The sequence below is a fragment of the Anopheles gambiae genome, chromosome 2 (assembly GCF_943734735.2).
Source record: "Anopheles gambiae chromosome 2, idAnoGambNW_F1_1, whole genome shotgun sequence".
In the NCBI taxonomy this organism is placed as follows: Eukaryota; Metazoa; Arthropoda; class Insecta; order Diptera; family Culicidae; genus Anopheles; species Anopheles gambiae.
Genome location: NC_064601.1, coordinates 70,473,152 through 70,485,925, shown reverse-complemented (window position 1 = coordinate 70,485,925; position 12,774 = coordinate 70,473,152). Strand labels below are relative to the sequence as shown.

Below are 12,774 nucleotides of genomic sequence, written 5' to 3'. Positions count from 1 at the left end.
TTTACCCAAATCATTCATCCCTACATTCTTTTTGTCACACGCGTCACAACAGAAAACGATGTTAGTCGATTTATTGATCATACGCGCAGCCATTCTACTAACTTTCGTACAATCTGCGTGAAAGCCTTGGACGCAACCCACACACACCAACGGACAGTCACCGGCAAGTATGTGTCTTTTACGCACTCCATGACACGTACCTTACCTTACACTTAACAGCACAAGAATATCACACACATAGGCAAATAAATATAAAAATATCAGAACGCATCCGTAAGTGACGCTTCTTCGTTGACTCAAAAGCTACACACAACAAATTAAAACGTAAACAAATATTTATCCTTTTACCATCAAACTATATATTAATTACCACACCCATTCAGTTAGCGTCATAATAACAACAACTGATTGGATGCTTCTCGTCAAATTCACACTTAAAAACCCGATTCAACACGGAGCTACAGATGCACAGACACACTCTACATTTGTCAACTGTCAACTGACTTCTTGAACTCAGAAGAAGAAAAGCGTTCAAACCTCTTGTTGAGTGAAACCACAAAACGAGTAGATTCAGGTAACTGCTTCGAAACAGACTTATTATGGAACACCGATTGCCCAAACTTTCCCGACAGTTATCCTATGGCTGTTAGACGAATGGAAGCGTTAGAAAGAAGATTCGTTCAAAATTCGGCATTAGAAGAAAAAGTCAGACTACTGTCATTAAACGAAATTCATTCGTGTCGCTACCGTCAGGGCTGATGCAATGACATGAAATGTAAACAATGTAGTCTGAATGTCATTTGACATTTTTTGAACAACACAAATCGATACGATCGGAGGATTATGAAGTGTATCGTCGCTGAATATGGGGATTCTAGTGAAATAGCAAAAACTAGTGAAACGAAAGCCTTTGCACCGCACGCTCTGTTGTAGTTTGACATGAATACGGCCGTTTGCAATACGACACAGTTCACGATTCATACAGGTTGGCGAATGTCAAATGAATGTATCTTGAAAATGTCTTCATGTCAAATGACATTTTTTTACGGGAATGTCAAATGACAGAGAGAGATGGGAATGGGAAGCTTCAAATCGAATGAATGTTTACAATTTTATGTCGATGAACGTCACCGTTCGTAACACTGCTTGAAACCTATCATGAACCCATACATACCCTGGAACCTATTTTATTTTGTACGTCTTCTTTGTGACAATATGGATAGCGATATGATTTTGTATAGACTGGTATGTCATCTTTTGTATTAATGTGATGCTTGATAGCATTGGTAAATGTTAATTTATCACCCTCCACAAAAAAAATATCTTTGTAATCTGATAGCAGTTTTTCAAGCTTCTTTATCTCCTCTGAATTCAAATGATCATTTTTAATGTTGTCAAGAAAGTTATCGAGATTATTTTTGGACAAATTAGAAATAAATGTTGATTCAGATGGAATCTCGAAATTATTAATTTCAAAATCCATCAGTTTTGGGATCTCTATAGCCATTTTTGACGCATTGCAATTGAAAATAGCAACATTAGCGACATGATTTCTTGAACTGTATACTCCAGGCAAAATAAAAACATTAGAAAAAAGTTCAAGTTCCTTCTCCAAATAAAAATCACCAGTTTCGTACGGGGTCTGTACAGGAGTAATTTTATATTCATATTTTTCGAAATTCGTAATTTCGTTTTCACAATTTTTTTTATGTAAAGGAATAATAGTTTGGCCTATTTTTAAAGTGTTATTTGCCGTTATGATACTTGCATCTAGTTTTTTCAAAGATTCATAACCTAACAGACCATCGAAGAACGGATGAAAATCAAACACATAGAACCTGCATTTTTCCGAACAAGGGTTTCCAGGAAAATGATCGAAATCCACAAATCTATCCACTTTGAACAGCCTATGTACACTGTGTACAGCCAATGGTTTTGTAAAGCGACAATTTTCAATTTTAACTAAACTTTTACGTATCTAATTTTTGTTTGCTCCGGTATCTATGAGAAAGTTTAATAGTTTCCCACTGCTGGTGCGAATTGTAACAAATGGTATACTGTTAGCTATGTTTGGTCTTTTTGCTGTTGAGCCATGTGAAAATTTAAATCATCATTAACTTCATCTGATTCATTCTGATGGACATTAGTTAATTCTTCGACATGAAAACGTGGTTGGCCTGTTGGCTTAAAATAACTTGTTTGCCTATTTCCTTGGATTTCATTTGATCGCCGATTCGATCGACTATTGTTTGACTGTCGCGTGGATGGGTCAACATCCATTGCTTCATTAGTATCACTTCGATTATAATGTGCAGAATGATTCGTTCTTACCGAAGGTTTATCTGTCGACTGATTCCTTTGTTTTTCTCTAACGTGTACTTCTGTTAATTCTCTTGCTGCCTTAAATGCATCTTCTAGTGACTCAGGTTTACTTGTTCTAATCAGTCTAGGCAAATCATAATTTAAACCATCGATAAACGCGTTCGTTATAGTGATCGTCATCACACGCATAATTGCACACTCATGCCCCGCATTGATTTGGTCCTGATAAATATTTGTGTTAAGCTCATAATAAAGTTCCTCACACACACTGATATAATTTTTAAGCGATAGACTATTTTGCTTTAGAACCAAAATATCTGACACAATATTGGATAAAATCCTTTTCGAAGAGAAATGTTTATTTAGGATTTGTTTCATTGTAGTCCAATTAAGTGGACAGTTCTTCGTCAGTAATGCTTTGTTTGCCTTGCCAACTACTCTATTTCGCACGTGTCCCAACCACATTTGATACACCGCACTTCCTTCTGACTCTTGACAAAGGATCAATGTCCTCTCCACTGTGTCGATCCATGTGGTTAACGTATTTTTATCGCCCGTAAATTCCGGTAGATACTTTAATGTGTCGGGAAGCTGGGTGTATTTCACCGCCGCGTCAACCTGTTCTACTATTTGTCTTTCCGCTAACCTCCTAGCTAGATCGTTTATCTGCGCTTGCAAATTTTCGACGGTCTTCTCCATAATTCGCTCGGTATCGCAAACCTATACTCACAATTGTATTGTTAATGCCAGGTCACGTCTATCGAGCAGCACAAATCCGCTGGTATTCCGCCAGAGATGGGTAAACCGGTTGCTCGGGTTCGCCTTTCGAAGTCCAATACTCTCCGAAAATAATCGTTAATTGTTCACCAGTTGAACCGCCTTGGATGTACTGGATAAGCAACGTTGATTAGGGTTTCGTTTTTTTTTTGTCGTTCGAAAGCTTCGGCTGTGCCAGTTATCGTTTGTTACTCCCCGTTCTTTATTAACGTCCTTCCTTGTCGACGGTTGTAATAAAAAGGGACCGGATTGATGTGCTCAACTGACAGCGGAAACTAGCTGCTGTCAGAGAATTCCCAGTGCAAATGCTTAAGCAATAGTTCAACACAACCTTATTTGAATAAAGTTATACTAGCTATAACTTATATATATATATATATATATATATATATATATATATATATATATATATATATATATATATATATATATATATATATATATATATATATATATATATATATATATAGATATATATATATATATATATATATATATATATATATATATATATATATATATATATATATATATATATATATATATATATTCTTCTAGACCAATTATTCAGTCTGGCAATACATCATCCATTTCTCACATCTTTCCTTTTGGTTTGGAAACGCAAAGAAAGATTGACCCATATTATTTGGACTATTTTTCGCACTATATATCGTTAATTTTCAGTCAACTGTGCCCGAGTTACGAAGTTTGTGTTTCACCAAAAGTGTGAAAGTTTCACCACAAATTCACCTCAAAACCTCCTGATTTCAGCAAAACAAGAGGTTTGCTGTTATTTTGAATGCATCAAGGTGAACATAAACCAAGGTACGTTTTTACCAAGGATAGTATAGTTTCACACATTCGAAATTGTTTTCGAATGTCATTTTCGATTCGAAGATTCCATAAAAAAGGCCGCGCTTTTATGTACGCGCTTTGTCAATATGGATATGTGTGTGTGTTACTGTGCGCACCCGGCTTGGCTGGCTTGCCATCTTTATTCACTTTTGTGAGTGCTGTGATTTGTAGGCGGATCTTCTCGCATCCCATCTGCCATGCTGTGATTTTGCTTGCTTGATTGCTGTATTTGGAGAAAAGACAGAGAAGACTGTAAGTAGAAATTTGAAGTATTAACCTTACCGGTGTTGCGCTGTTCCCGTGGTCACTGTTGTCGGCTACTGGGTGGCACACATCTTCCTACGCTATCAGTGAACAAAATAATGTTACACGTTTCTTTTAGATATGGATTCTAAAACCATCGAACCACATCATGTGCCAGTTGCATCATCCAATGTCATTTCGCGAAGTGACAAAATAATGCCATCAAAATCGCTTTCCTTCTCCTGTTCCAGATCTGGCACACTAACTACATCCCGACTTCCTGTGCTTGTAATCAGCGAAACCAGCCCTTTAGTACAAAATGCATGTGTACCCCGTCCGTTAGACAATTTTTTAAAGGCACCCCATAAGCCCCTTCCGGTCCTTCCCACAGTCTACCGACCAATTGTGGAACCCTTGAATTTGCCTCAATCTTCTGGATCGATTTCTAATACCAGTGATTTGTCGAAATCCCGTCTTCCCGTACTTCCATCTGTACAAATAGAAACACCTAAAACGAATATGCCTTCATCTACTATTCCCTTTTCCGTGGAAGCTTTGACGGAGATTATGATAGAAATGTCCATCATATGATCATATGATAGAAATGTACTTCACTTATTGAGAGTTGTAGGAGGTAACGATTATCTTGAGGCTACGGATACATTAGTAAAAAAGTTTCTTATGAAGAAACTAGGGAATTGACGTTGACTGCAAGCGAAGCAAAAAAACGAAAAACCGAAGAATTGCTGTGATTTTGTTTTATTGTTAAAGGATGACAAAGATGAATTTCTTAAAAGATGTGATGGTTTGTTAACTAGTTATGTAAGTAATAAGAGCTATATAATTGAATAACAAATGAACTTTTACAACAAACGTTTACTTCGTTCTAATGAAACCATGATCTTTCATACCAATTGGCGCATATTTTATTAAAGAAAATCACCCAACTGCCAGGTTCCATCTAGCTCCAATTATAGAAAACCCCTTTCTTTCAATTGTTAAAATCTAGTAGCAATAAGTTTAATGAAAAAACCGAACTGCTAGTATGTATATGGTTGACATGTTGTAATCATCGTTTATTATATTATCGTACTTTATATTAACAGTTTTAAAAGCCCCCTTCCCTATTAGTTTATAAAAATTGCAGAATTAATGTAACAAATTCTGCAATAAATATAATCCAGCTAGCACCACGTGGAGGTTGGGATAGGAGTTCAAAGATGCATAAAAGCGTCAAAGCATTTGCTAGCCAGCTAAAAAAGAAAAAAAAAAGGAAATTTGTCAAAGCATTGCTGCCTTGCATGGAACAATTAAAACGTCTTAATCTATCTTTATGAAACCCTATCTAACCTATTCAGCTAAAGTATGTAGTAATGGACTGAAATGATACCCTATTCCTTCATCTAATGAAATTGCTACAAGCTTACACATCACACTATCTATAGGAACCCTACCTAATTCTTTTGATAAATCTGCTATTTCACCTTCGTAATTAAATATGATATCTGAACTACACGGAGTACTAAAGCTGACTTTCTTCTTCTTTAACAAATGTCCTATTATGTAAACCTTTCCAGATTCTTCTAATGCTGCACTATACCTGATGATCTCCCTATCCTTCGTCAAAAACCATCCATTCCTATTACCTTTCCTTAGCATTAAACCTTCCTTAACGAATAAAATTACTTCCTCTCCTCTGAATTTGAAAATGGGATACTGTTTTTCCTCCTTTCTAACTGCTACTTGTGTTTCCCTAAGCTCAGCAAGCCTGCAAACTATTTGATTTAATATTCTCGGTCCTGGTCTAGCTAGCCTTTTCATAAACTGCAGCGTATTCTCACAATCATATGTTGAAATTTCTGGAAGGGGACCTAAATTTTGAACGTCTTTTGTGACGTGTAAAAGGTTATGGACATTACTAGTTAAATTATATTTGGTGTATATTGAGCTGTAGTCTAAAACAAATTTTTCTAATAATTGACCAGCGTATGTCCAATATTGTTTGAAGAAAGAATGCGAAAGGAAAGTATGAGCTACATAAATAAGTTTAAAATGATCGTACGCTGAATCGTGGATTCTTCCTAAGAACAAAGGGATACTTATATGATTTAAAAAAGACCGGAAATCTGTCCCCTTCCAATAATCCACATATTTTAAAGACCTAACACCTCGATGTATCTCTGCTGGCAATTCTATTCTAGCTAAAATCTTGTTTATCTCTTCCTGCTCTGCTGCTGACCATGCTGAAAACCCTTTATAATCTCCTTTATAACCTTTAAGCAATTTCTTCAATGCCCCTAGATGAAACAAGTGTAAATCGTCTGCAATTGACATCTGAACTACTATATTAAATTCTTTTAAGTCTAATAACGGAGTATGGTGCTTCTGGTGTCTTATTGGGTAGTTTCCATCGCGAAAATCATCGTCGATCCTCTCCTCAGCAACGCCTTCAAATATCATCTTCCGTGCGCTCTTGTCAAATTTTCCTACGATTTTGCACTTTATGCAACCGCAAGCGCCGTTGAAGTATGTTACACCTGGAAAAAAGATACATAAATATTGTTAACTTATTCAGCTCTGTATTATTCTCCATTGCTTACCTTTGATGAATGCTCGTGCTGGAGAATCTGCCAGGAAAGCTTTAAGGGTGATTTTTATTTTTTTGTTGTTGATAACAATTCCGTCATCGTGTAGGCGATTCAATTCATCAACGAGTGGGCGCAAGTAGTCCTCGACATTTTCCGGTTTGGATAAGCCACAAAACACGCCAACCACCAATATGGGAGCTTCTGGGACGTTTACAAGCTTCACCAATATGGGCCATAGCTGTTTTGGCCCGCTCTTAAATAACGGTAGCCCATCTACGAATATGTTTATTAATATTTCGTTGACCGAAGGAGTCGGCTTCCTAATATGAAACACAGTATCTGCCTATGCATTAGTTCTGATGTTACCTATGCATTAGTTATACCATTACATGGTACATGTTATCAAGCTAAGCACAATCTGTCTTACCGAAAACAACTTTGCATACATTTCGCAATGCCATGATACCACATTTCACCGCCAGCTACCGCGTGTATTTCCTTGCCCACAGCAACCGGTGTCTTAAGGAGCGTTCTAGAATCTAGAGGAAGAGGAATGTCCGTTGTTTCGCGAACCAAGCGAAGAAGATCATTCAATACTAAATGAGGTATCTTATGAGATAAAGCCCAAACTCTCAACCGCTTGGCCATCGGATGTTGAGCTGAACTATTATTTTCCTCATTCAGTAGATGATCTTCTTCATCTTTATCATCCTCTTCGCTCTCGTTCTCGATGTATTCGATTATTTCATCCTCATCTTCATCATCGGATAAAATGAATACATCCTCCTCCTCCGACTACGGGAAATCCATCAGGCACTCCTCAGCAACGCCATCAACCACAGCTTCCGGACCTGAAACTAAAAGACTTTATTACTAATTACGTCCATAAAAGCGTACATAAATTAGTGCATTTGTGATTTGTGCGTTCAGCAAAACACTTATGAGTTTGCGGTCTGACGCAAAACTTAAAAACGGTCAGAAATGTTTTGAAAAAACTCGCACGGTCACTGGCCCAGAGCGTGCATCAAAATGCACAAAAAGCAGCGGCGGGTCAAGCCTCTCCGAGGCCCTAGGCGTTATGGTAGACGGGGCCCCTTCACCAAATCCATCGACGGGGGGGGGGGGGGGGGGGGGGGTTGGTTTGGTTCGATAGTCGATAAATGATGGATGGGCTTAGTCCTATCCTGATAATCCGAACAAATCTGACCTGCCATGATCGGAGTTGGTTTTATCTATACTCAAAAGAAGTTAAAGGTCGGAAAGTTATCGTTTTCGCTAAGTTAGTTACATTTGTCTTTTATTGACAAGAACGATGGTTCTAAACGATATTTTCTTTCCTACTTTACAGTTTCCAGCTCGTGTTTCATAATACGGACGATTAAAAATTTAAAATCTTTTAAGATTTAAAATCGTCATCGTGAGCATAACATGAAAACAATATTTTGCTTTTACGTTGGTGTTTACCTTTACAATGAATACTGAATGTCTTGCTTCGAATTACGGCCACTTCATTTTCAATCGGTCAGAGCGATAACTTCTTGCACGCGGGTAAAATAATATTTTCATTCGAAAGTAACTGGAAATACCTTGTATTGCAGTATTTTTGTCTCAAGTAATCCACGGACCACAGGTTGGAGACCACTGCTTTAGATCAGCTGCTTTCTAAATGATCGAGCGGTGAGGGCCAGGAGAATGCATTTTTTTACACATATTTTACAGTTAATACCCAAATAACTGGTTTATGATATTAAACAATGCGATTGGTTATTGGTTTTCTTAAATTATTATATCATCCAAGCAAGTTTCGCGCTTGAGCCGGTCTCGTAGTACAGTCGTCAACTCGTACGACTTAACAACATGCCCGTCATGGGTTCGATCCCCAAATAGACCGTGCCGCCATACGTAGGATTGACTATCCTGCTATGGGGGGAAATCAATTAGTCACTGAAAGCCAAAGCCCAATAGTGGTACAGGCAGGCCTTGACCGACAACGGTTGTTGAGCCAAAGAAGAAGAAATAACTAAAATTGATTGTAAAGATTCTTCAATTAAGAGTCTGCAGCATACTGTGCAAAAGTCATAAAAAGTTCAAAACAATTAAGCAAAATCGCAATATCGCTTCTGAATGTACCCTTCCTTCCATGTTGCAAAATGTTTTCAGGATATATCTGAAGACAGTGGCGGATTTAGGGTATCGGGGGCCCTAAGCGGTAAAAGAAGTTGAGGCCCCCTGTTGGTATCGAGCGAGGGGGAGGGGATATTGTATTTGGCTTTGTTTCAAATTCACCGTAATGGTTTACTGGCGAGGGGGGAGGGGGGTATGATCCCTCGACAGAAAGTTTAATTATTTATTAATTAATAATTTAATTTATTTATTTATTTAGGTATTCAACACCTGATCCCTAACTTATTCCCCTAACATCTGTCTTAATCCGGTGTCGTCAAAATTGGAAATTAATAAAATATTCTCTTCAAATGTGTTGGTCCTTAAATTTAAATCAAAGTGATAAAACCATGTATTGTATTGCTTTGCCATAACTAGTGACGGTTCGTTGTATCCATGTAAGGTATGCCTGCTCTCACCAACAAGCAAGTTATGAGAGCGAAGAGGTCTCAAAGGCACGTAGATGTTGCTCTTCTCGAAGAAACGACGTCTAATTCGTTTTTAGACGAATATTTTAGCAATACATACACATTTGTTTACCTTAAAACGGTGTTCTAGCGTCTATAGGCCAAGCAGAAGGCAACGCGAGCGATAACTTGGCATAGCTTTAAGTCCTCTAAATTGGTCGCATTATAATGCATTATAATTATAAAGCAAGTCTTGTAAACTTTCGTTGTATTGCCTCTATTGTGTAGAACATCGTAGTGCAATTTGGGAACCAAAGTACTGAGAAGTACATCACCCAGCAGCACACAAGACAAGTAAACAACGACGTAAGACTTAAGACATAACTACATTATCGGAATTGTTGAAAGATAAATCCAAGCATCTTGTATGCCTTTTTAACAGTGTTGTCAACGTGTAATTGAAAATTTAAACAAGTGTACAGTGTACCACCTAGATCACAAAGTTCCTGATGACGATCTAACACACTGCCTAATAACGAATAATTATACTTGATCGTTTTTCAAGCCTATGAAACGATACAATAAAAAAAAATCTAGATCATTTTTAGACACCAAGTACCAAACACCAAGTATCACTCTCTTCGTCCATTAGGCCCCTATTGGGCACAGAAGTTCTCGATGAGACCACTGTACACACTGTTGTATGGGCTGGAACTACCATCCACGGGGCCCCTAAATTGACGGGGCCCCCCGCGGCCGCTCAGTCCGCGTACCGTTAAATCCGCCACTGTCTGAAGATGGTACAAAAACCTTAACAGCTGAAAAATTATCGAGACAAACGTACAATCGTTCAGTACTATTATGAGGCCACGGACAAGTAAGGCCAGGTCAGACCAATTGATAGTGCATTTCTTTAAAAAAAAGCTCCAAGAAAATCGTTGCATCCTTAAAAAGCAATAGTGTGTAACCATTGTTCTTGTAAAATCAACAGCCAGGTTTTTATGGAATTATTCGTTTCTATTTTCTAATTTCTCCTCAAATTTGACCATATTGATTGGTCCGACAATCCATGTTATGGTGATCAAATTTGGAATAGTTCAACGATATGAATTGTCATATGAAAATATGTTCAGTTAATTTGTAATGAATAGGATCTTCCTATCTTTCAAAATCGCGCAAATATTTTCTCGGGCCTGACTGCATATTGTGGCGGGCCGGACTTTGCCGACCGCTGCCGTCAAATTTTACGCGATCATTCATATCGATATTTCCTTTCCGTCGACCCTTTCAAATTTGACTCAAACCCTTCAACAGCTTGCTTTTCCACCATCACTTCGTACAGTCCCCAAAAGATAGCAGGGGCACGAGTTCTTAGTTTTTGCGTGATAACATAAACACAGGCCAAATTAAAAAGCGCACACATCGACATCGGAATCGATTCTTGAATGAAACCTCAACAGATAAAAAGAGCGTGCTTGGTGTCAGCCAATTTTTCTTGTTAATTTCTACGGCTACGAACCGTTGTATTGAGATCGGTTTCGGAGCCATTTAATGTCGTATGTGCAAGTAGTTTGCGTTAGGCATCTCTTGTAACGGATTTCGCTTTACCCAACTCGCGCGTAACGTTCAATGCATTGGGCCAACGATGATGAAATGATATTGTTTTGAGCTGTGGGCATGTATCGCAGCGTTCTACGCTTCCAAATAAGGTGCACGTGTTAAACAAAAATATTGCACATGTTAAAAAGGCAAATGTTTTCTGCTTCTGATAGTAAAATGCTTCTGATAAATAAAATAAATATGCTTCTGATAGGTCTGGTAGTAATAGTAAATCTGATTGTAAACATAATCCCCGGAGGGAAAATGGGGGTATATTGGGTTGACAACACCAAATGGAAGGGGCCCCTCAATCGATGGGATCATCAACGGGGCCCCCAAATGGCCGATGCAATGGAGATTGTTCTTCGTATTATGGCTATATATGGCTGTATGTAGATGCAGCTGTAACGGTTTTTGGTCTTGTTGTATTCGCAAAAATTGAAATAGTCGATAAAAACCATATATAAATGAACATGGTCCATAGGTTTCTTGAGTATTTTTATAACCTTCCCCCCTTCCTTCTAACTGAAACCTTTCCCATTTCCCTTTCTCTTCGGTCCACAAACTTGATGTGTTCGATTAGGGTGAAGAATGAAAATTTTAGTTTTTGTAATGCAAACACAAGATTTTTTTGTAATGCAAGACACACAAAATCCACTATCCCAGGCCAGGAATGTGAATACCATTTTTCGTGTGAAACAGCTGTCTGCTTTCGGCACACAATCGCAAAGCGGTAGCAGGGGCCCCGCATACAAGAACAGGACGGTTCATTCCAGCCAAGAGCGCACACAATGACATTGATTTAACCATTCCTCGAATGAAACCTCAACCCACTGAACCCACCGTTGACCAAACGACCTTCCTAGGCTTTTTAAAGCGACGCGAGCTGGGTGTCATTTTTTCCTGCTAATTTCTCCGGCTACGAGCCGGTGTATTGAAATTTTGTATAGGGGCCTTTAAACTTTTGTCTGTGTCTGATGTTTGCTTGTGGCTGTTGTAACGGGTTTTCTTTGTGGTTAAACGCAGCGTTCTGTTCTGTGTGCTGTGCATTGGATTTTAGCAGTAAGTGTCTCCGCGTATTTTTTGGTGAGCTCGTGCATCGACCATCCACACCAAGACACCAAATGGACGGGCCCTTCATTGACGGGGCCCCTTGTAGACGGGGCCCCTTATCGACGGGGCCTCCTTACCGACGGGGGCCCTTACCGAAGGGGCCCCTTCATCGAAGAGTCCACATAATAGTTGGGGCCCCGTAAACCACCTTTGAGTTTTAGTTTCAGCATAGCTGTAACGGTTTTTTATCTTGTCTTCACGCAAAAAGTTGTATGTAAATAGTGATAAAACATCATTTTAATATTAACATGGCCCAGATCCTGTTTGGACATATTACTTTCCCTTCCCGATTTCCCCTATTTGTCAGTTGACCACAAAAGTTGAGTAGGGCCCCGCGTGAAAATTTAAGGTTTTGCGTTAAAAGCAGGCACGCTCCACGATCTCAGGCTTGAGATATGAATACCATTTTTCGCGTGAAAACAGCTGTCTGTTTTCGGCACACATCTGCAAAACAAGTATAGGGGCCCCCAGACAAGCGCAGGCACGTTTCATCCCAGCCAAATTGAAAAGCGCACACATCGATCGATGGAATCGTTTCTCGAATGAAACCTCTACCCACTGGAGCACCGTTGCTTGCTTGATGTTAGTCAATTTTTCCTGCTAATTTTACCGGCTACGAGCCGGTGTATTGATATTGTGTTTCGGGGTCTTTAAACTTTTGTTTGGGTGTGTTGTATGCTTGTGTTGTGTAACGGGTTTTCGGTGGT

At 38.7% G+C, this 12,774-nt stretch overlaps 1 protein-coding gene across 1 annotated transcript; it reads right to left on the bottom strand.

Moving 5' to 3' along the window:
• Positions 1-5,295: 5,295 nt before the first annotated feature.
• Positions 5,296-7,730, bottom strand: LOC133391883 (uncharacterized). Its single transcript, XM_061648485.1, has 3 exons — positions 7,213-7,730; positions 6,798-7,105; positions 5,296-6,734 (listed from the first exon to the last, which is right to left on the bottom strand). The coding sequence occupies exons 1-3, from the start codon at positions 7,431-7,433 to the stop codon at positions 5,548-5,550; spliced, it is 1,716 nt and encodes a 571-aa protein (XP_061504469.1). The 5' UTR covers positions 7,434-7,730; the 3' UTR covers positions 5,296-5,547.
• Between the last annotated feature and the right edge of the window lie 5,044 nt (positions 7,731-12,774).

Excerpts from the sequence above, each read along its gene's own strand:
- LOC133391883 (XM_061648485.1), bottom strand. The coding sequence starts at position 7,433 with ATGGCCAAGCGGTTGAGAGTTTGGGCTTTATCTCATAAGATACCTCAT. Across the intron at positions 7,106-7,212 it reads TGTATGCAAAGTTGTTTTCG|GAAGCCGACTCCTTCGGTCA; the intron begins GTAAGACAGATT and ends GTTTCATATTAG. Across the intron at positions 6,735-6,797 it reads AGCACGAGCATTCATCAAAG|GTGTAACATACTTCAACGGC; the intron begins GTAAGCAATGGA and ends TCTTTTTTCCAG.